The sequence below is a fragment of the Centroberyx gerrardi genome, chromosome 20 (genome assembly GCF_048128805.1).
Source record: "Centroberyx gerrardi isolate f3 chromosome 20, fCenGer3.hap1.cur.20231027, whole genome shotgun sequence".
NCBI lineage: Eukaryota > Metazoa > Chordata > Actinopteri > Beryciformes > Berycidae > Centroberyx > Centroberyx gerrardi.
Genome location: NC_136016.1, coordinates 11,017,298 through 11,042,290, shown reverse-complemented (window position 1 = coordinate 11,042,290; position 24,993 = coordinate 11,017,298). Strand labels below are relative to the sequence as shown.

The 24,993-nt window shown below is 45.7% G+C and overlaps 1 protein-coding gene across 1 annotated transcript in view; it reads left to right on the top strand.

Moving 5' to 3' along the window:
• Window positions 1-24,993, top strand: part of tanc2b (tetratricopeptide repeat, ankyrin repeat and coiled-coil containing 2b) — an 81,854-nt gene that overhangs the window by 28,466 nt on the left and 28,395 nt on the right. Inside the window, exons 4-7 of the mRNA XM_078290610.1 lie at window positions 14,152-14,300; window positions 18,446-18,629; window positions 19,590-19,838; window positions 24,325-24,456. Of these exons, the coding sequence (XP_078146736.1) occupies window positions 14,152-14,300; window positions 18,446-18,629; window positions 19,590-19,838; window positions 24,325-24,456 (714 nt within the window). The remainder of the gene's footprint in view (window positions 1-14,151; window positions 14,301-18,445; window positions 18,630-19,589; window positions 19,839-24,324; window positions 24,457-24,993) is intronic.

Here is a 24,993-nt window from a genome sequence, read left to right as displayed (position 1 = left end):
ACAAGTCAGTTAAGCCTGCCTTTCAATCGCGGGCTTCTCAATTGATGCGGCCAACTTACCTGAAAATCAGCTGAATAAAACCTCATAAACCCTCTACACTGACTCAGGGCAGTATTGATTTATATAATTGCTCACTTTCCCTCCCTTGCAATCCCTTGAGCCTGCGTCAGATAAATGACTTGTAAACCTGAGATAATTTATGGAATAAGTATGACAGACAGACTAAAATCCAACCTCCTGCAACAGTTTCCCTGGGTCACTGCTGATATAAAAACAAGTTGGACCAGTATTCACTGCCTCTACCAATTAATCTGATGTTAATTTGGTCACCAAAGGCTAACCAATGGATCACACACCATATCCACCATGTTAGTGACAGTATGGCTTCTGGGTTAGTGATGGAGCTGCGGGCCTGTTTCACCACTCAATGTTGATTACAAAAGCAGCCTGCTGAGTGACTCCATTGGCGAGTGGGCACAGTCTGCACTCCACATGACACCCTGGCTATAAATCAAGCACCGACGACGACGACACCACTGTCCTTTAAAAACCCTCACTTTGTTTCCCGGTGCAAAAGGTTAGAAGAGGAATCTAATTATGAGCTGTGTGTTGGAGTCGCTGAAAACTACTAGGAGGGTGTCAAGTTCCCCCATCATCTGGTGTCAGCCAGGTGACCCAGCAGCACCCGCCCCCATCTTAACCCTTTATGAGGTTGGTGTTTACATTTGAATCTGACTAGATAGCTGTATGGTTGAGACACCAGAAGTTCCATTGGTTTTATCTGGGTCTTCAGCAAAACAAGACCTTCCGGGAAAAAAAAGCTGTAGAGTGGGAATGAGAAACCCGCAGTGTGCTATTAATAGCGTTGATAATGATTTGCTTACAAAACAGAGCAGTGGGATTACCGTGCGTTACATATACCACCTCACTGCTTTCTGCGATTGCTGATGGTAGAGAGCTGAGCAAACATTTCTCTGTGAGGTAAACACTCTTCTTTAGGCCTCTGTGTTGTGTGTGTGTGCATGTGTGTGTGTGTCCAAGCCATTACGGACCGTTGCACAAGACTGCAAAATGACACCAGCCTTAGTGACTGCATAATATCCCAGGTCTTCTTCGAACACCACTTACCTACCCGCTCTTAACTTATTTGCTCAGTCATTTCTGAGTGCTAATGCTATGAAGCCTTTGTATGTGCTTTGTCTGGCTGCGGTCTGTGTCTATAGACACATATATACATAAGAGCAACAACTGATTGCTGCTTTTATCAAAGAATTTTGGGGGGGCTTTGATGTTCCTTTTATGCTGCGCTAAAGATACTGCCAGGTTATCAGAAACATCTTAATCAGAACCTTAATCAGAGGCCTCAAATCAGCCATGCAAGGCTTTTCCTTGTTTATTGTCTTGGTTTGTGTACTTAATTTGTACGTCTTCATTAATTGACAGCAGGGAAACATCTAGCCCATCCCAATGTTCAGCCATCCCCATGACGAGGGTGTGGTCCAATGAGGCTATAAATATCCCCACTAGGGGTTGAACTCCAGCTGGGACAGAGGTCAAGGCAGCTTAGCTATTATTAGGCCACCGTACCCAATGGAGTCCCTGGCAATTATGCTCCTCTCACTTTCTTAATGCAGTATCTCATTTAACTCTACAGTGTGACGGCGTCCTCGGGCCGTTTGTTGCCTCCTGCTGTGGGTGGTTATGTGAAAGGCTCGCGGTCACACCTCCGTGTCAACCTCTCCCACTGAAGGAGCGAGGCCATTAGAAAAGAAAGGTCACTGTGTCGGAACCGCTCAGCGTTAACGTTAGCCGCTCTGCTTCTACAGCTGAGTCATGAAGGCAGAGTCCTCCAGGAATGAAGGGCTTATTCAGTGGAGTGGACAGCTGCCTGGGAAGCCTGCAGTATGGACGCAAGGAGAATGTACAGCACAAGGAGTTTGACCAGAGACGGTGTGAACAGAATGAAGCTCCTCAGAGAAGAAAAAGGGGCTGATTTAATCAAATTTAACAAGTCATTCCCTCTAGATTCCCCCGCAACTAGCCCCAAGCTGGAAGACTCCATTTAAGGTATAATAATAAACAGTTAACTGTATTTGCTAAGCAGTTTTAAAAACAGCTTTACAAGTGCCTTACAAACAATAAAACAACAATAAAGACAAGCCAATAAGATGCAAACAATAAAAATGCCACACAAGTTAAAAACAGGGCTATATAAGCATACAACGGGGAAATAGAATGAGAATAAAATAGGTAAAAACAGCTTATATAAAAGCTTGTCTGTAAAAAGTGGTTTAAAGGATGACAATGGTTTTGCCAGCCTTAACTGCTCAGGCAGGACGCTCCCTGTGGGCCCAGATGGGAGAAGGCCAAATCTCCTTTGGTCTTCTGAACTTGAGAGCAGCTTGAGGCCCTGCGTGAGGTTTGCTAACTATGTCCCCTTGACAATGTCTTTCATGATCTTCTAAAAGCCAAACACATCTGAGATCAGTACTCCTATCCACAACTGGACTGCTACACACAAAATAAGAATGTTGGGAGCCAAATCCCATGTCATGGTCTGGCCACTTTGATGGATAAATATCTCACAATACCTTGGTAACTCTTCTCCTGCGTATCTACAGTATCTACAAGGTCCTCCAGATTGACTTGGCTCAATCCTGGTAGCTTTGCTATGAGCTTCCACAAACCAGCATGGTGCTGCACTACCTATTAGGAGGAGAATTCTGCAGTTGATTTTGTGCTACTGGTCTAATCCAGGCCCAAAAAGGTTATGTGAGACGTTGACTAAAAAGCTTTTTGGGGGAGAGCGAGCGTGCCTAATGAGCGTTCTTAGAAGATCAGTCCCTCCCTCTGCCCTCTTAAAATTCTGCCTGTGTGTTACCTTGGTCGGCTAATCCTCCCAAGGCTGTAATGATAGATGCACACGTGTGAGTGTGCACACACACACACACACAAAAGAGGGAGAGGCAGTCTAGCTAATGGACCTGCACTTGCTGCTGACTGTCAGCAGCCTCTATTTTGAGGCTGTATGGTGAATGAACAGCAGCTCCCTGTGTTGCACAGCAACATCTGGTCTCTATTGTTTTGTTCGACACGTCAACAAGACAAGGGCACAGACTCATGCCTGACTGTTGAGCCTGAATATGCAAATTGGTAACGAGCCTATGGGTCATATGTAAAGGCTGGTGAAATTAATATTTGGAAATAGCGGAGTATGTCTGCACTCTCCAATATCAAGTTCAGATAATTATCAGCCACAGGTGTGTATGTTTCAAAGAATGTATAACGTATCAAAAGAGGAAAGGAACCCACACAATGTTACACAAGGAGAATGTTCACACAGAGGCTTATGATGCAAAAAATGGCAAGATTGAAAACAAAGATGTATCATCATTTTATTCAACCAAAACTTTGTTCACGCACCTCTTATAACATTTTTTGTCTCCTTTTTGACTTTTGGAACTTTTTTTGTCACTTTGAATCATTTTTCTTCTTTTTTTGCTTCATAAGCCTCTTTGTAGACTGTCCTTTTTTGAGGAGTTCGCCTCAGAGTACAGTAAGCCTTTCCTCTTGATTTGGTGAAATTATTTTTGGAGAATATTTCTTTGACTTTGATCATCAAAATGGCATACAGAGTTGTGTCTAAAAGATTCATATCAAAGTTATTCTTAACCTTTTCAGAGCTGTGGCATGCCATTTTCCATGAAAATTGTATTATGTGCTAAGTTATTGATAGGAAATATCACATAAAGACTTGTATGATCATTTAAGCATGGTTAGCATGTAAAAGAAATGCTGGAAAAGACATAAAACATTGAAGTTAATGTTAACCTGGAGAATATACAGTATGTGGGATGATAAAGCAACGTGGATGAATTTGAATCCTCCTATTTTAGTATGATCTTATAGACACCTGAGCTGTTTGTAAGGCACAGCAGATGAGGGCAGCCACAACACGCTGGTTGAGAGCCACAGCTGCATCGGCTTACGCCTTTGAATGCTGAATACCTTGAATTGAGGGAACGATGGGAAGATCTCGTCCTGGTGTGAAGGTGAGAGTAGTCTGGACAAAGAGAAATGTATAGAAAGGAAATGTATAGGGACCTTCAAGCTTTTGGGTCAGTATAATCATCCTCTCTCCGTGTTTCCACCACCATCACCCCAGAAAGGTGGACAAGACTTGCCGTTTCCCTCAGCTCTACTGTTGCCATAGTGACCAGGGCCGCGTGCTCGGTTTCTCTCAGCTCCGCTTGTTTTGTAGACAGCAGGGCAATGTATGTCCTCACCCACATTATTGTTTGTGTATGTGTATGTGCGTGTGTGTGTGGGCGCGTATGTCTTTGTCTGTGTGGGCGCCCGAGGTTGTATGTAACTGAGACAGTGGTGCAGACAATACTTTATTGCTACAGCAATGTCTCCTTTCACTTGCTTATCACTCATTTGTGTGCGGTAAATGAGAAATTGGGCATCGCACGTTGGAGTCTCCATTTCATATTCAGGTCTTGCCATTTGTTTGCTCAAAACCCAGGTTGTGTCTGAGGGGACTGTCACGTTGAAAAGGAGCTTTCCTCTTTTATATGCACAGCACCCTGCACATATGAATTTGAATCAGAATACTGGCTGGCTTGAAATTTCTCTTTTGATAATTTCACCAAAGGCTGTGTATACGCTGACAGTCTTGGGAATAGAGAGCAGCTTTTTGATTCTTGTGCACTGTCCTTTAGGGTTAGGGTATTGTCCTCTCGCAATCTCCCTCCCTCCCCTCCTCTTTCTCGCTCTAATCTCACATGTACACTTGCATACATACCATATGCATATTCATATTCACACTCTCACATCCAGAGCATGTAACAAATATCTATTTCACGGCCACGTGCATCTGCACACACAGACTAGATATATTTATTCATAAGCTCATTAGAGGAGTGGATTTGCCTGCTGCCATCCATCACACTGTCACCCAGCCTCAGCCTGGCACGCACTGACAACAGAACTGCAGGAGAGAAGTCCCTGGGATTTAGTCTCCTGGAGCTGCTGCTATAGAGGGGATTTACTCCAATAGACAGTGTCTCACTTCGCCATTTTATGGGGGTGAGATCAGGAAGACAAAAAAGCAGAAAAACAGTAATCTCCCATTAGAAAGGGCACTGGTATATCCAAAAACTGATATTCTGGAAAAAAAATCACATCCCTGATTTTTCCCTTTTTTATACTGAGGGTCAAGGGTTATATAAATATTTTAAACCTGGAACTGGGTCAATTCAGCCTCAACCATAGTTTAAGAAATGCACCTTTTTTGTACATAGATCCATGTACAAGTCTATTAACCCAGTCTAATGTGCCTCCATGCACTGCATTTGTAGTGTAAGGCTATGAACTCTGTGGAGCTTAGAAGGTGGTGCCAATATGGACCCAGGACCCACAGGTCATAGTCCGATGCACCACTCTTGCCAAGTACGCCTAACCAGTTCCCATTCATATCCACTGACTGGTCCGTCTACCATTCTTGTTTATTTCCCTGTGATACAAAACAGAAGACAGAAGCACTGCTTGAGTCTGTAGCACATGAGACAGGTGCTCTGTAGGAGAACAGGCTGACTAAACACCAAACAGGCTTTGAAGTCAACTGTTTACAGCAAAAAAAATACCCATCTTAACAATGCTTTATTCTAGTCTAGAGTCTTAAAATCTTTTGAAAAAATGTGCTGATGGGGGTGAGAGAATTTCACTTGTTTCCAATGTAGTTTCACCCATTTTTAGCATTTTCTCGAAACAAATGACATTATTGAAGTAGGGCAGATCGTTATGGAGTACAGAATCGGCCGTAATTAGAAATGATGAATAAATAAATGAGTAAGACAATGAATTTAACAGAAATTATTTATAGAGTCATTTATTTATTCATCATTCATTCATTCATTCATTCATTGATGATCATTCATTTATTTATGTCCCTATTTATTTGTTTCTCTATTTCTCCCTACTAATAATATAATGAGGCTGTCAGTGAAACAGATGAGTGTTGTTTAGCACAGTATTGGTTGGTTATTGTCGGGGTGCGTTGCTCGATTGGATTTGCCTTGCTTGGCTGACAACAAAACAACTTTTTTGGCTTGTAAAGCTTAGGTCAGAAAATAGAAATAATGATAAAAAACGACCTCTGAGTTACAAGCCAAGAGTTGACTCCAAAGCCAGTGTATCATGTAAGTCTCTGTCGGAGTCTCTGTCGTGGATGGTGGTTGATAGTGATTCAGGTCTGGTGCTCTCGCCCTCCTGGCTGTGACTCAGTTGTAGTTTCTCACTGTGGCATCTGTGCTGTCTCCGTCACTTCCTCTGCTCGCTCCCCTACTTGTAGCCAATGAGCACACAGCCTCTCCAGGTCATACCAACTCATCATTAACACTCACAGAATGTGTGCAACAAGTGAACACATCTACTTTACACACAAACATGAGTGAACACTTTGTATAAATACTGTTTGTACCAAAATTCTGTCCTATTCTGTTCATCTGCATGTGTGCTCAGACGTACGCAGACAGCTTACTCTACCCACAAAAATGACATTTAGGGGTGTGGAGTGGCTGCCGTCCGCCCACCACACAGCCCATTATACAGGCCTGAATTGTAACATGAAGCCCACACAACAGTGGCGAGCTTGTTCTTGTTGTTCTACAGTTGTTGTGGGGCATCGTTGCTGGAGCAGATGTTTCAACTGCTGCTCTTGACTTGCAGCTCACCCCACTACGGTCTTTCACCCAAGCAGCGTTGCTGCACTAGATAGTTTTAGACGTGTGCACTCACCCATAATGAGAATGGCTAACAGTCGCAGCATACAGTGCATAAGCCCTCTAATCTATTTTTAACCTTTATTTAACCAACGCGGTTAATTAAGAACAAATTATGCTTAGCTATTACCCACCCCTCACCCCCCAAAAAGTAAACAAAACTTGAAATTGAACAGATTAAACACAACACATGATTTAGTTGAGAATGGTTGAATTGCTCTGCACAATTGGGCATGTGTCCAACTCCATCACAGTAGCCATTTCAAGACAGTGAAAACTATTGTAGTGAAAGAAAAGCTGCTTCGAAATATGCCATGATTCCAATCGCTTAGGAATTAACACCTGTTCAGAATGATGGAATGTTTCTGAGTTTTGTTTTCTGTGCAACCAAAGGCAGCCTTTGTCTCCTGTGTTTCTTAGCATTTTAGAGACACTCGACATATAGCGGAGGCACGCTTGGCATTTTCCTGTGTTAATAGTCGAAACATAAAAGTTCCATTTCTCACATTTTCTTGTTCGTGAGAGGCACAGAGAACGGAGAAAGCATTATGCTATCAGTGTAATTGCATTAGAGAGCTAATAGAATCAATGATTTTACAACCACATGCTTACAAAGTTGCTCATAATACGACAATTGCAATGCCTGAGAATGAGAATGATGCTGAATGTGATAGATGGGCAGGTGTTCTCTGGCATCACTTCCTGGTGATGGAGTTACATAACAGGTGGGTGTCGGTATTAAAGGCTTCTCTCTGCATTGGGAAAGGTGATGCTGTGTACAGTACAGAGCAGCACAAAGCCTAGTAGTCCTGCAGCTCAGTGGGTAGAGCATGGTGCTAATACTGTCACGGTTAGGGCTTTGATTCCCGCTGCCTCCACCCAAACTACATCAAAATGCATGCACTCATGGTACTGTAAGGTTTGGATACCGCCAAACTGCCAAATGTTACATGCTGGTAGAATCCCCATGCTGTGCTCATGAACCCCTAAATAAAGATCATGTCACAGCCGCTGCCCCCGCCTTTTACCGCTCTCTCCACACGTCTTGTCGAAGGGCCTCGTTTGATGGCTCAGACCTGGTGCTTGAGTCAGGCGTGAAGACATTCCTAAAAATGGATATCATTTGCATTCCTTCTGTGATTGTGTCACCGAACAAACAGACCCAACAAGCATATTTTGCACTCCATCTTTCCAGTTGAGAGGCGCTGGTGTTTTCACGCTTCCACGTTTATATCTCGTTCGCCGTTTCATGAGTGGCGGAATGTGACCATTTTGGTAATATGTAGGCCTATAAAGAGGGAGTGTTGGGATTTTTCAACAATTCAGTAATGAGTTTCTGTCGGCGTATTGGTTTGCCCAAACCCACTACCTGATTTCCCATGCTGCTTGCTTGCTCAAGCTTTACCTTAACTTGACCCAAGCCAAATGTAAAGACTGTGTTAGCTGCCTAAGAAGGCCTTTTAGGATGTGTTCATTATTTCACTGCTTCAAGTTCACACGCTCTCTCTGTCTTCCTCCCTCTCTCTCCTGTCTCTGTCTCTGTCACTCTTCTCTCTCTTTCTTGTCTTCTTCCATCTCCTCGTTCTGTGTGCGTGTCTGTGTACATGTTGTCCCCCTCTCTATATGTGTGTGTGTGTGTGTGTGTGTGTGTGTGTGTGTGTGTGTGTGTGCTTTCTGCTCCCAGCCCCTCTGCGGAAAGCAAAGTTTGTGGAGAGCCCTCGCATTCCACAATCAGAGCTTGGCTCCCCTACACACACCTCCACCACTGCCAAGAATCCAGACCTGGACACATACTGCCCTGGTAAGTTTTGGCCAGCTCATCCCCCAAGCTGTTCTCTTGTTTTTGTTTTTTTTTAATGTTACTTTTTCATTTTGTTATGTTACTTTTGCATGTTTGTTTCTGTCTGAATAATGTGTGTGAATGCACGAGAGAGACGGACAGTGCGCGTCCCGGCAAATTGAGCGTTTGTCTGTGTTTGTCAGTTATTCTGTCGGCTGCTGCAGCATCTTTCACAGGCACTGAACATTGCTCAGGTCATTAACGAAATAGCTTTGCTGGTGCACACCCTGTCCATCCTCATTGCCTCCCTTTCACTATCTCTCCCTCTCTCTCTCTCCCTCTCTCTCTCTCTCTCTAATCCTCCCTCGCTGCTCTCTCACTCCGCTCTGGTTCTCGGACTGAGAGCTTGTTTAGGCGCTGCCGCTGTTTTCTGTTAACTTCACAGTCGGCGGTTCCTCTGTAATCCGGCGGACAGTCCAGATCCCTCTACTCTCTAGTCTCCCCCCTCCCTCTCTCTCTTTCTCTTTTTCTCCCTTGCTCCATCCTCTCTCTCTCTCTACCCCCGCTGCACAAGGAGGACAGTAATGCGGGTCACTCAAGGATAGCGCTCTGCTTAGATTTGGTTCTAGTATATCAGCTTTCTCATCTCGCCTCTCCTTTCCTGTTGGGGAAACGCAGTGTTGGCTTCCTGACCTGTCTTGTCGGCTCGGGTACCGCTGGCTGTGTGGACTTCTCAGCGTAGCACGCCGATGCTACAACACCCCAGGGTCGGATGAAGACATGAGGCAAATAGGGATAGGGGGTAGTAGAGCTTAACTGGTGTAATTTAGGACAAAAATGGCCGACAGAGTGCTACCAGCCTTCTCCGTCTGTCAGCCTCTTCTGCTGGGTCTCTGCTCTATGGGAGCTCTAAGTAGGTGATCTATCTATAGAGATATACTAGAATATAGTGGAGTCTTATATAGTATTGCTTATCTTAGTATCAGTGTATATAGTACGTACTACACAATATCTTAAGATAATCTCTTTGGTTCTGCCACTTGGATTGCTATTGTAGCTCACAGATGAAATGTCCTTGACTTTGGCATTGTTTCGTATCAAGCCAGTGAAATAGACTGTGGAATAGCCTATCAGTGGAGATGAATCGGTAAAAGCTCCTGCAGATGTGACAATTCAGGTTTGAAATGGTAATCTCTGCTGTCATTGAGGCAGCAAAAAGAGGTGATTACAAACAGGAATGCTCCGTGCGATACAGCAGGAATTTGGAGAGGAACCAGGGGAAGAGATGAGTTTTCCGGTTCAGGGGGCGAGGCTCCGAACCTCCCAGGTGGACAGATGGATGTCTTAGCTCTTAACAAGGGCTCCCGGGAACGAGTAGCGGCAGGACAGTGACTTAAACATCTGATCTCACGCCAGCCCGCGCTGTGCCGCTGACACCATCGCCTAGGGGACATCAGGTATCAGCTGATTATTACGGCCCACGGATGAAACCGTGGTCTCGTATATATGGCTCGTGAATATTTTGTGAGATAGCTTGTAAAATTCGCCATTAGCCATCCTCCTCATATCATGGTGTGAAATCTCCTCTAATGATGATGAAACCCAGCCTGCTTACAGTAATTACCTAGACCTCCCTGCAGAGTCCTGTTGTGCTTTTATGTATAAAGCTTCTGAGTATTGTCGCACCGGATAAGATCGCTGGCACGCACATGAGGAATGTGAAATTTTTTAGAAGGCCAGCTGATCTCTGATTAGCACTCCTGTCCTAAGATACTCCAAGATACTCTTAGAATATCTGTTGCCGCCTTGATAATGTCTTTTCCTGTGCACATTTGTGTTTGTATGTTCACTGTACTCATGCTGTCTTGATGTCCTAACTGAGGTGTGCCTTGTTTTCATTTCCTTTGGCTCTCAGCTGCTATTCTGCAAATTCATTATCCTTTTCACTTGGTGATCCATGTTGTCTCTCATTGAAGTGTGCTTCATTTTAAGCCTAGCATCCTTATCGGCCTAAAAAAGGTTTTTTTTACTCTTGGGAAGGTGGTTATTATCTGTAACTAAGGACTTGCCCTGTTGAAGTGCCCAGTACAGGTGAAATATGAGCAGCCTTTCGGTAGCCGTTGTGTCTTACCTGTGGCCCCGGCCTATTAATACCTTCTCCTGTCCTGTCCTGTCCCCTGCCTGCAGCACACATGGCTCGCTCTCCCTCTCAGTGCGCGAGGGCAGATCTGTGGACGGCCAGGGAGAAACAGATGCGCTCGCACAGGAACACATTCCTAGCCGCGCGCAAAGATAGTTGCTATGGCAACCATCTGTCTCCTTCGCAGCTCAGGAATCCAATGGAGAGGAGAGTGCGTGTGTGTGTGTGTGTGTGTGTGTGTGTGTGTGTGTTGAGGGGGGGGGGTGGGGTTGGTTCAGAAACATGAGAGATTTATTTTGTTCCTGCTTTTTTTTTTTTCATATTCAAATTTTATCGTCAAGGACTGCATGGTGTGTTTAATGTCACTGCGGCGAGAATTGCCTGAAGTTCCACTTAAGGCATGTGTGTTACATGCTTGGTGCTGTCGCCTAGCTTTGAAGCTATCTGGATGTACTGCTTCAGTGGCTTCAATAAGAGGCAGCGTGTGCCATTGTGATAATCTGTACTTCTGAGCAGAAAGCAGAGCTATAAGAAGAATTACATCAATACATACCACCCGTACATTATGCTAATGTATACATCCCCTTTGATAGCAGCTCATTAATATCAGATACAGACAGGGGAAGATTTAAAAAAAGATTGTAGAAGAGATGTAGATGCAATCAAAGAGGGCTCGCGATGGGAGATAGTGGATATCATAGGCTGAAGCCACTTTTACAGTAAGCTATCAGACATTTAGTACCACACTCGGTGTGATTGCCTCATGATGTATTAGCCCAAACAACTGGGTCTTAGTCGTGTGTTTGACTGGGTGGTTCATGGAGTGTGACAGTGTGAGGATGTACAAAGGGATTGTCTATGTTTAGCTCCAGGGAGTTACTGCAGGCTCCGGCGTCCAGATTAGAGATTTGGGCTGCCACATCAAAAGAGACGCAGGCAAACCGCTCGCCCCTGCACACAGTCTGTCCGACAGTTGGCAGAGAGAGAGCGGCAGTAATAAGACGGAAAGACGGGGACAGAGAGGCAGGGACTGAGAGAGAGAGAGTGTGGGGGAAAGACGGAGGGAGACAAACAGATACGGTACAGGCAGAAAGCCAGACAGAGAGAGAGAGACACACGCTGACTTAGAGAGGCAGGGACTGAGTGAGAGAAATGGACAAAGAGAGAGAGAACAGGACACAAACATGCACACAGAGGCAGAGAGACACAGAGCCCCTGTGTGATCTCAGTCACGGCCGCAGACCCCCCAGGAGCAGCTGACTAATCACTGCTAATGTATTCACTGCTTACTACTACCAGTCTGTCAACTGGGAAGGCTTTACTGCCTCTATGGCCAGACACGCACACACATTTCACCTGATGCATACATTCACACACACAAGCACACACACACTCAAACATGTGCACACATATATTGACACAAAAGGCTCAGTTTTGTCCAGTGGATAGACATTTTGCTTGTGTTTGCCGGTAATTTTCTTGTGTAAATGGCTTTGCGTCTTGCTGCGTTTGCCGAGTCCCCTGTGATGTTAGATGTAAGGAGGTGGAACTATAATTCCATCAACCCACATCTTCTCCATTACCGCGCTCAGCGTTCTTCCTCAAGGGACGCTCAGGGATTGAATGACCTTGGAGGCCCTCGTAAGTGTATTCTGCTCCATATTCCATAAGTGTATTCAGCCGCATCACTTACCGGCTGCATCCGTCTCGTCCTCATCTAGGCTCTTGTGGACCTAATGTGTGCTGTGATTACCTCGTTATAGCTTCCTACTGTATGTGTTTTTATCGAGGCTCAGCAGAACCGAGCGACATTATCCCTCTTGGCTGGCGTCGAAGCGTTTCTCTCCCTCAGCAGGTGCCCATCTTCCCTCCTTACTCAGAGGCTTGGAGTCCATCAAACGGGGATCCTGATAGTGACCCGCCTGTCAGTCCGTGAGCGAACGGGGAAGGCAGCCTCGGCTTTAGATCGCCCGCCTGCCTGTCTGTCTTCAGGCCTTTTGAACAGACGAGTGAGGGGCCACAGGCTTTAGACGAGCTGCCTGTCTTCAGAGAGGTGGCGCGGCGGCTGGGATTGTCTAATGGTCGTCAGTCAGGACTTACCGTAGCTACCTGCCAGTCTGGTCCGACCTGCCCTGCAGGAGGACGACAGGGAAGAAGAGAGAGCAGAGAGAACTGGCCCTGCCGCAAGCTGTTTTTATCTCACTGCTGTTTATTTAAACACCGGCCGCCTTGCTCCGTTGGCTTTGATGTTATTAATGTCCTAGCCAATCCAGTGGCTTCACATATCCAATTACAGCTGTTTGCGTTTAGCCACTAGTTATTCTTTTTGCAACCAACAGAGTGAGTAATTAGCGAATTGCTTCAGCAATAAGAGCAGCATTCCCACCAATAAAGTTAAATTGAAAGTACCGTCAGGGCATGATAACCGCGTGTTATTGGAAAACCCGATACCGCTGGTGGGGGTTTGTTATGGGTGGAGTGTAACCAGGCGAAATGTTGACAAGATGAGGTCATTAAAGCATTTTGCTTTGTGTCCTGATGCAAAGTTGGCATCTACAGTCCCTTAGCTGTGTGTGTGTGTGTGTGTGTGTGTGGGTTTTGATCATCATGTGGGCTTACCTTGGCTGCTTTTTTTTTCCTTGCTTTTTTTTCTCTCCGTAGAGCTAGGAGTGTCTGTAAACAGGATAGTGAGGTAGATACACACCCATTCTCTCTCTCTCTCTCTCTCTCTCTCTCTCGTACAGTCACACACACAGGTGAAGGGCGTATCTCCTTACCTCACACGAGTACAATGCAGTGTGCAGCGGTGATGAGTGGTGCGGAAGGATCTGTGTAGTCGGTGAGAGAGGATTTTTGTAGCCGGTGTTGAAGGATCTTTGTAGTCACTGTGGAAGGATCTTTGTGGAGGGCAGTTCTGCAGTCTTTTGCCAGAGCGTCCAGCCGTTGTGGAATGTGTCTCTAATGCACAGCTCAGAGCTCCGGGAAACCTCAGGTAGTGCGCTTCATATTCCAGGTACAGTATATCCTGGTCCTGTATCCGGGTTTTCTGTGGCTGGGGTTGGATTTATGCAAAGCAAATTTAGCATGAAGATGTTTTACATTTCCAGGTAATAGGGGGGGGGGGAAGTGATGGTGGACCCGAAGGCGTTTTTGTTTTCCGAGGCGGACTTGTCCTTTTGAGTTGAATTCTTTGAAGGACTTTTTTTTTTATGTGAACATGGCAAAACAAGCTGTTGTTCTGAGTCTGCCCACCACTGACACACATACTTTATTTCTCTCTCTTTTTTTCTCTTTTCTCTCTCTCTTTTCCTCTCATCTTCTGCGCCTCCCTCTCTCTCTCTCTCTTTTCTCTCTCCCCCGCAATCTCTTTCTCATTCTCTCTCTCTCTCTCTCTCTCTCTCTCTCTCCCCACACACCTCGTTCCTTCTGTCTCTCTGCCTCTGCAGGGGAGTCAAGCCAGGAGCTGGGCCCCCCTCCGTCGGTGGATGAGGCAGCCAACACATTGATGACGCGCCTGGGCTTCCTTCTGGGAGACAAAGTGAGCGAGGGGCCAGCCGGTACCCAGTACAGCATGGAGGAACCCGAGGCGAGACAGGTAATGGCCTCACTAATGAAGCACACACCATCAGAAAAAAGAAACAATCACTTGACATTTTTTCACATCCATATCTGCTTTGATGATGTAACGGCTGATTGTGAGATTTAAATGTGTTTGAAGCTGTAAAATGTTTTTTTTCTTTCTTGAAACATGTTTTTTCAGAATTTCTTTGAAAAGAAGGGACAACATTTTATCTTTTGTCAAGGGGCTTTTTTAAGGGGCTTCAAGGGGCTTTTTTTTTGTACAAACAGCCTGAATGACAAAGGCACAGTATTGTACCGCTTTTTCTGACAATGCACCTCAGAAACTGAGTTTGCAGCTCCAAAAATACATTTACATCTTATGGTGTCACTATATGCTCACAGTCAGTTTGAGTATGAGGGAATTTTTTTCTGGGGTTGTGCTAGACTTTAGATGAATGGTTGGCCTCAGAGAACTTGCTTGTATTTTATGCTTTATCCCCTTTCATGCTGTTGACATGGTTCACCCGAATCGTATTGTCTTTGTCAATTTGACACATTTTTGATTTTTAGAGATTGCACTTTGAAACTTGAACAAACACAGCCGTCATCTGATTTGATCTATTTGCTTTTGACATTTATCTTCATAATATCCTTGTTTACACTCTATTTTGACAGATCTTTGGAAATCAGGATAGCCAGATCAAAAGACATCTCAGTAAATTGCCCTCAAACACCAAAGTATTTTGGATTCAGAATTTGTCAGTGTCTCTGCGCCGAGCATCAAATGTCTGCCCATCTAATTTGATTTTTATATAACCAATACTCTTGATTATTTATTTCAGGGTGTACCTTAAACTTTGCTTATTGCCAGCATTTTTCTTGCGCTGACATGCAGCGGGTTAAGCTTAACATTTCTCTCCTCCGCCGAAACCTTTCTATTTGTGTCTTTGGCAGTTGCGCCGCAAACAGCTCTTGGCACAACGGGCCTGCTCTAAGCTCGGCAGCAGATGCCCTGTTTTCTCTACCTAAACTTGATTTGACAGGTATGAATTTGCCGAACAGGGGGGAAAAAACAGCGGCAGCGGAGAGACAGAGATAGGGAGGGAGAGGGGCGAACCTGTTGCTGAGGCATTTAAAGCAAAGCCCGTATGGGTCTGCACTAAAGCAGCGTGGATAAGCGATTAGACTGATGGACTGACCGTGCTTGATGTGAGCGCTGCCGGAGCAGTGGGGGTGTATCGAGTGAGAGAGGTTTATTCAAGCGGCTCGTTTTAGAGATGTGAGTCATACTAGCACCCTACTGCGTCGTGTTCCCACAGTACAAACTTATTATTTTACATATCTGTCCCAAATACCGTCCTCCCAATTTCAATTTGTTTGATGTATTAATCACTGCCAAAACCGACAGGGAATTCTGCAAGACACCATCTATTAAGAGATAAGAGAGCGGGCTTTTGTTGTAATTTTTTGATTTACATGGGGTGCGCTAAACTTTTAACAGGCAGCGCTAGAGACAGTAATAATAGATACACACAGGCCATCTGGGCACTTGCAGGGTGCTGCTAACTCGCTAGTGATGCTACCAGTCTCTCTTGATGCCTGTCAGCATATCCAAGTTATTAATTCTCACCATTTTACAGTCAGTTGACAGCAGAGACAGCCAAATATCTAAAAGACACTTTCAAAAATAAAAGCTGGGGGTTGAGAATTGGTTTAGCAACAAAAATATGTGGCTTGGATTGGTTTGGGCCTGAGCCCCGCTTCTGTCTACTATGAAGACTTGGTTCATTGGTGATCTAAAAATACATGTTTGTGATGAGCGTGGGACGAGGGCTTACCCCACTAGAATGTGTTTCCATGTCCCTGTGTGTGTATCTATCAAACGCCCCGAGTGCTACCATCTTACATTTGGCGTGGCTGAATTCCTGCAGTAGCGGGTGTCTCTGCTGCAAGACCTCGCCAGCTGATGGAACAAGGTGACCTTAACTCTCAGAGAGTGCAGTTAATTGCCTCTCCTACTCGCTCTCTCGTTCCCTGAATAGAGGCAACGCTCCAAGTTCAATCCAATCCCCTCGCGCTGTTTAAGGTCAGACCAACACAAGGCGGGGTTCATTAGCCCAACAGATAGAGCTGCTGTGCTGGTGTGGGTGTGGATAGAGGTTTGTGTGTGTGTGTGTGTGTGTGTGTGTGTGTGTGTGTAGGTGTTTGCGCGTGTTTGTTTGTGTTGGGGTCAAGCTCCTGTGAATATGGCAGTTTAGTGGCTCCGTCCATCGTGAGTGACTCAAAGACTCAAAGAGGGCCTGACTGACGTAATCTCTCTCTCTCTCTCTCTCTCTCTCACTCACTCACTCACTCACTCACTCACTCACTCACTCACACACACACACACACACACACACACACACACACACAGACAGACCGGGCTGAGGCTAGGGGCCATGTACTGTAATTGCCAGTGTGTTGCGTAGCTCTCAGCTGTCACAATCTGTGATTCAAACAAAGCCACCAAGGCTAAAAAAAAAAACTAAAAAAAAAGAGCCAATAGGTTTGACTGTGTACTGCACACAACTACTGTGACATTGATTTGATTTTGTGTCTTTATTGGACTCCACGTTCAACCACACTGAAACCGTGGCAACAGCAGAAAGTGTGTGTTTGTGTATGTGTGTGTGTGTGTGTACATAGATTGGCTTAGACAAGGTACGTGCCCTCCATCCATCCCCTGCAGATTAAGCAAACTACAGCTTGCCTTGACCTCCACTTCACCCCTCCTGTCCTTACTAATGTTCACCCCAAGGCCGACCTGGACTCATAAACACTACTGTTAAGGAGAGATGAGGGTGTGTGTGTGTGTCTGATTATGTGTACATACTTATGTACTTGCATCCCTGTGTGTCTTGTGCATATCTGTAGATGCTGCATGCATGTATTTTGAGTGCGTGTGTGCGTTTGCCTGTGTGCCTGGGTGTGTGTGTGTGTGTGTGTGTGTGTGTGTGTGCGCACAGCAGCAGATTAGACACAGCAGAGTGTTTTTGTCCCCTGTGGTCTCTTTTTCTCCCGACCTGAGCCGACACAGAAGAAGGTCACTGCAGGGTGCCAGAACAACGCTGTCACAGCCACCACCCACTGAAAGGAGGCTGGGAAGAACTGTATATACGAGGATGTGATTTCAGAGTTTTATTCAGTTGGTTTTGTTTCCCCACTGTGCTATTGCCACAGCGCCATGATCAAGAGGCAAATTTAGCTCTGTCAGTGAGGGTGAGACACTTCACCCCTCTGTACCTCTGCGCCATCAACATTCATTATGGTGTACAGCTCTTCAGAAAATCAATCTCTCCAAATAATGTTCTTTATTGAGCTGTATCTAATTAATGTAAACAATGTAATCAATTCTCACAGAACTCCTACAATCCTCTCTCGTATTCAGGAAGGACTATACGTTATTGCCATAAATGTGTACAGTATTTGAACCTCTTTTTTGGAAATGCCACTTCTGTTTGTTTCTACTGGGGGATTGCTGTTTCCCTGCTTTTTGGTGTTCCTGGTCACATCCCAGATATGTGTGCTATCTCTTTGTCTTTGCAAGTCTGGTGCTACTGTAGGGATTAAGTCAAGTTTATTCCCTCGCACTCCTTACCTGCAGTAAAAATTTGCTGAAATGTACATTTGTAAAGACATTGTAGGTACTACAAGTGCAATTTGCAGGTGCTATCGATGTTGTTGGAGAGAGTTTGCCGCAGTACTAGTTATTGAGTGTGTATGTATGTATGTATGTATGTATACAGTATGTGTGTGTTTACATGTGTATGTGTGTGTGTAGTTTGCCGCTGTCCTCTGCTTCTGTTGTGTAACCTTGTTTTTGAGTCTTTTATTTGTCTTATTTGTGAAGCCCTTTGTAAACTATGTTTCAGAAAAGTGCTATACAAATAAAATCATTAGTTATTATAGTGTGCGTTAGTATGTGTGTGGTGGAGACAATGCTGACAGTACTGACTGTGTGGATATCGCAGCTGGAGGTTGAGCTTTTGAAAACTGCAATATTGAAGTGGCATTTTCTATTGTAAATGGCTCAGACGTTAAATGCTCAAACATTGTACTGTGCCATTTACACCAGTGTACGCTAATGGAATTGTTGGAACAAAACAAAGCATTTAAAATGTTTGTTTCCGTGCGTCCCAGGGCCAGAACCAGAGGATCAGCCCGTGCTCCACCCTGACCAGCAGCACTGCCTCCCCCCCTGCAGGCAGCCCCTGCTCCACCCTGCCCCCCACCATGCCCGGCCAGGCCGGCAACAGGGACTGTGCCTACGGCTCCGTCACCAGTCCCACCTCAACCCTGGAGAGCAGGGACAGCGGGATCATCGGTGAGACCGGCACCTAGACACAGTAACAAGTCTAACACATAATTACGCATGTAGAACACACAGACCATACGTGTTCATGTTTATTGGAGAATGAGAGCGCAAACTTGGTTGACAATGGTCAAGTTTACCTGTCCTCCATCTAATGATAATAATAATAATACAATACAATCCACCATTGGACCATATATTTATATGTATTAGTGCTTGATTTTTGTATTGATAATGTTCTAGAATTGCCTCTCTATTGTTTTTATTGAGGTTACTTTCAGTGGTATCTCTGCATTCTATTTCTATGTCTAGTATTCTGTACTAATTAGAATGAGTACTAGCACCAGTATTCTAATGATTATTGATACCTGTCTTGTATTTAAGGGAGTCGATAGTCACATTTTGCTTTATACCCTGAATGAAGACAGTGCTGCTGTATAAAGAATTCTGCATCGGAGCTATGAGAGCGCTAGTTCGTGAAAACAAAGATGTAAAAGTAGATTTAAAACAGTAAAAGTGAAAAGCAGAGCAATAAACCAAAATAAAAGCAAGTCTATAAAAGTGAGTCTTAAGAAGTGATTTAAAAAATCTACAGAATTAGTCAGCCTACGCTCCTCAGACAGTTTGTTCCAAAGCCTAGGAGCTCTGATGGCGCAGGCCCGATCACATCTAGTTGTCAGTCTAGACTGTGGGAACCTGCCAGCCTGCCAGTAGGAACCTGCCAGAGGAACTCAGGCTGCAGTTCGGCTCGTACGAGGGTTAAAAGGACTGTGATGTAGCTTGGTGCCAGACTTGTCTGTGCCTTAAAAGTATAGACATGAATTTTGAAAGTTAACTTTAGGTGAGTTAAACACTGTGGCCATACATGCAGCATCACAACAATGAGGAAGGCCTGCATTCTTCAAATACTCCCCTCTGCTCCCTCTCTTTGCCCCACCCCGACAACCCGCTCTGTCGTTGTTGCCGTTGCAGCCACCCTGACCAGCTACTCGGAGAACATGGAGCGAGGCGGCAAATACGGCGAGGGCTCCCGGGGCAACCTGAAGCTGTGGCAGTCCCAGAAATCAGGCATGGACTCGTTCCTGTACCGGGTGGACGAGAACATGACCGCCTCCACCTACAGCCTCAACAAAATCCCCGAGCGCAACCTGGAGAGCATGTCCTCCCACTCCGCCCACTCCATCCCCCTGTACCTCATGCCCCGCCCTAACTCTGTGGCTGGTGAGTCCCCCCCCGTCTCCCCCATCTCCCCCACTCTTGTAAAAGTAGACAAGAAAGCGGCAGTTTCTCTGTGGAGCCAGAAATAAGGTTGTTGAATGCTGCATGGACAAATACAATTTTTGCCAAGCTATTCTGTACTTTTCTGGCAAAATTGGATTGAACTCTTAATGCGCAGTTGTCCTAAACCCTATTTCTGACTCCTGTGCTGCTACTAACTCCCTCTTTACTCTCTCTCCCTGCTTGGTTTCTTCCTACATGACCTTTGACCCTCTCCTTTGGACACTGATTCCCTGTCTCTTCCACTTGTGTGACTCCTGTGACCCAAATGTATGCTTGTTGTTTTCCTCCCCGCTTAGTCATTATCTTCCTCTCTGCCTCAGTAAAAAAACAAAAAAAAACAGAAAGAGCTCAACGGTGGTTTGATTCGATTTAAGTTTTTAATTTTCACATTTTTCATGTTCTGTGGAGGGAAGAGCTCTTGTTTTCAAAAGTCCATCCAATTATCTTGAAATTTTGGATGGCTGTAAATCCGCGGTGGTATTTTGTTCAACTCTCACAGCTCTCTGGTATGGATTCAAACCACAGAGCAGAACAATGCAGTCTGGGAAATGGCTTCGGCAGAGGAACACAGCCGAAAGAACATCACATAGGAAAACTGGCATTTGTATTGCTTTAAGAGGTCTCATTGATATGTGTGTCTAATTGTAGACTATGGCTTGCCTCAAATAGGCTCCCAAAAGTAATGGTAAATACATCGGAAAAATGTCAGTTTCATAACATTGAGGCAGTCCTAATGGGCCTGATTGTATTATTGTTCTCATCGTCAGAGTGGCTGTTATAGAAGATGAGCTCTATTATGTACTTCTCCCAGTCCCGCTGGAAAGTGTGTATGTATTTGTGCGTGCGCGTAGATGTACGCACGCATTTATATTTGGCTAAGCGCTGTAATATGCCTGACAAGGCCCGTCGCTGCAGCTATGACCCTCTCTTTATGCTGGTCATGTTCTGCTGTTTGACACTCCGGCTGTCTGGCAGCACGACGACTCTCCCGGCTTTACAGATTCAGCCTCGATCTCCTCTCCTCCCCTCAATAAGCAGACCTTCAAAGGAGACTGAGTTAGCTGGAGACCGCTTAAAAGAAATAACATAAGCTGCAGATGAGGCAAAAAAAAAAAAAGGAGCGAGTGAGGTAGGGGAGGGAGAGGAAGATAAAAAATTAGAGATGATGATTTTTATGAAGGCATTTAGATTTGTCCCTGGCAGTGAAGAACAGGAATTCCAGAGTGGGGATAGGGAGGCGGCTCTCTCTCGCTCTCTCTCTCTCTCTCTCTCTCTCTCTCTCTCTCTCTCTCCCTCTCTCCCTCTCTCCTCCACAAAGAATTATAGATGATGTAGGGATGGGAGGCAAGCACAGGCTGAGGATTGGCTGGGCTCACACAGCAGTGGAACATCAAAGCCCCTGGCATTAACTGTTTCTATCCCCCAGAGTCACAGAGAGGCCCGCTTTGATGTTGAGAGAGAGATGGAGGAAGAGAGAGAGAGAAAGAAAGGGAGAGAGATGGACGACGAGAGAGAGAGAGAGAGAGAGAGAGAGAGAGAGATATGGAGGCAGAGCAGAAGACGACTGGGGAAGGAAAGGAGGAGGAATGAGGGAGGGGGCATACGCTATTACCTAATGAGGGCAGTGTGTTGGGAGAGCTGGAGATGGATATGGAGGGAGGAGAAACCATCTGAAACTGGGTATTCCTCTTCTCTCTCCGCTCTCGGTGCTATTTCTGCTCACTTGAAGGGAGCAGAGTTGAACAGAATTGAAATACGAGCCTTTAGTGTCCATCAGGAATTCTATTTTTTTTTTTTAATCTTTCATTCCATGGCCTTAGAGTAAAGAACCACAAGAGCAGAAGCGTACCGTACTCATTCAATGCTGGCATCCATACAAACGGGTCACCCTTGGAAAAGAAGCAGGTACTTCCAATCGGCTCAGGTTAAATGAAGATAAATCCAGGTTTAGCTGCCATGGAGCGATGAAGATGAAGTTGGCCTTTGTGGAACGTTCCATCACATCTTGACCCGCAGCCTCCTAAACCGGCTACTGTTAAGACATCGCCATGTAGGAGGATCTTTATAATGCACCAGCGTATGTAACTTCGCCTATGGATTGAGGAATCACTACCCAAATAAACTCTAACTCTAACTCTGTCTATATGACAGCTGAGCGCTAGGCAACATTCTCTATATTCCCTTAGAGTCAATTTATTAAGATAACAGCTCACTGGGGATGACATTTTTCAATTTTTTGGGGCGGACGGGTCCCATTGATTTCCTTTACCTGCCTTTTTTTTCTTGATTTCTTTGTGTCTGTGAAATACCAAGACGTCTATTATTCATCACAAGTCATCTGACGAGGAGGTGAGAGGAGATGAGAGGAGAGCGGTCAGGTTTTTAGAGCACCTGCAGCTCAGTCACCTCACATCTGAGATGACTGATGGGCTTGCTGGCTGATACTGTGACTCTGGCTCTGGACGGCAGCCCAGCTGGACATGTGTGTGTGTGTGTGTGTGTGTGTGTGTGTGTGTTTAAAACAGGAAGTGTGTGATGTAGCTGTCACTGCCCACTGCTGCGGAGCTCTTTGCTGCACAGTTAGGCTCCGGGAGTCATTTCATGACACACTCTCGCTCACACATTCTTTCTCCCTTTCTCTCACAGTTTTTTTTCTCCTCTGTTCTCTATTTCTTTCCACTATGCGTGCAGTCTTAGCGCATTGGCACAGGCACAGTGAATGTGATCCCTCACCAGCCTGCTGCATTGCAGATAGAGATGATGAGCACACAGATTTGAGTCCTCAGATTCAAACACAGTTGAAAGAGGGGAAAAAAACGATTCTTTTCAGCTCCACGGCCCTGAGTCAAGTCATTCCTCCTTGGTTCAGCAGTGGGATTAATGCCTCCACTGTCTCTGCTTTTAGCCCAGTTGGATGGCCAGCGCCCCCCATTCCCATCAGGGCCAAGCCTCCAGCATTCTCAGCTGCCATCTTCCCTCCATTTTGGGAAACCCGTGTGGCTCATTGTTGGTTCCACGGCTGGGGTGATTCAGTCAGTCAGCAACACACACACACACACAGACACACACAAACAGCCACACACACGCTTAGTACTTCAGTGAGCTAGAGCATTAACTGCAGCTGCACAGAAACCACTCTGATTTGAATCCAGGAAGGAGAGGACAAGATCAATGTTAAGACACCGGTGGGTCTTTCACCTGTGAAATACTAGATGGGCTTTTGGACTGATTGGAGAGAGAGGATATCATTGGGAAGAAGCATGCCGTTTCCCACTCCTTGATGCATTTTGGGATCTCTGGACCGAACAGTATTTCAGGTATAGTCTCAGAGAAAAGGACATTCCTAGTCTCAATGTAGTAAAAGTTACTGATGGACAAGTAATGTGCAGACTTCAAAAAATACCCAGAAAATTAATGTTACTCAGAAAAATGTACCCATGTAAACTAACTAGAGTAACAACAACTACTGTAGTTACGTTTCACCTCCAGAAGCGTAAGCTACCACCTCCTCTTTTCCTTTTTATCCCTCTCTCACTATCATTCTGCCCTCCATCACTGTCTCCTCATTTTGCCTATTAAGACTGCATTAGGGGAGCTTAATGCTAACCACATTTCCTGTTAAAGCATTTGTTGTTTTTTTTTTTTTTTTGTTGTTTTTTTTAAGTGACAACCAAAATGATCCCCGCCTCTCTCACTGAGGCCGTCTCCTCTTGATGTGGCGGCCGGGGAACGACACGCTGGGCTTCCCCTGCCCATCAGGGAGCCGCAGACCTCCGGATGCTTAAGTCCCTTAATCCTTCCTGGGCTATATAGTCGGTAGTTCAAAGTTTTCTTTTCTTCCACCTCCCTCGCTGTCTAACCCAGCCACGGGGTTCAGGTGTGACGGAGAAGCCAGTCGGCCGCTTGCTCACACCGGCGGCGTCTAATCTCATTTAAGATTCGCTGGTCCCGCGCGCTGGCCCTGAAGACACAGCGTGGTGTGAACAAGCAACAGCCAGCGTCAGACGGCGCTCGCTCCATGAATAAGACATTTGTCTGCTGAGCTAATTAATCCTGAGAGGGGCCGGATGGCATCTGCCTCCTTGCCGCGTGACAGACATTGAGAGGAGGGAATTTTAGGACAGGAGCACGCGGGGCTGGCTTAGGAGTTAGCAAGTCTGCAAACTGCAGCCTGACAACTGCCTCGGGACACTGGCAGGAGCCGGTGTGTGTGCATTGTGGGTTTGTTTGTGTGTGCCGGTGTGTCTATCTATGTATACCCATGCTAACAATAATCTCTCTTTGTCCCCATCTCTCTTTTCTTTTTATTACCCTTCTCTTTCTGCTGATAAAATCTCTTATCTCTCTGTGTCTCTCTCTCTTTCTGTCCCCCTCTCTCTTTCTTTCTCTCTCTCACATACACACACACACACACACACAACCATAGCTACCAGTTCGGCCCACCTGGAGGACCTGGCATACCTGGATGAGCAGAGACACACTCCATTACGCACCTCGCTGCGCATGCCCAGACAGAGCACCACCTGCGGGCCGGGCCGCTCCGGGCAGGACCTGAGAGGTAAGCAACGAGGCAGAGACAGAGAACACACACACACACACACACACACACACAACCCTCTTAGACTCAACTGTAATCGTCTGGTGTGTCCTGTGTTCTTGTGTGTGTGAAAGAGAGAGCGAGAGAGACTTGGGGGAGGAGTGCAGAACATGCAGTTTGTCAGGTTGTCTCGCCGTTTGGCTTCACTGCACATTCTTCAAGTCTAGCCCGCACCAAGCACCTCCATGACCGAGCAAATCCCCTCCGCCGGTCCACCAGGTCAAATGGCCTCATGTCACAACATTACGTGTCCCCTCGCCCCTCTTCCTCTGCCAGTTATCCAGTAATGAGCACCGTAATTGCAGCCCTCTGCCATCCAAGCGAACACAAATATGCGTCCCCGTGTGTTTTAAACACTTGTTAAAGACCCCACTTATCTGAGAGTGTGCTCTGCTGAACTGCGCTGCGATTCCCCTAGCCCAAGGCAGCCAGCTGCAGACAAACACAGAGAGAGACAGCGATAGAAAGATAGAGAAAGGTAGGAAGAGGAGCGAGAGA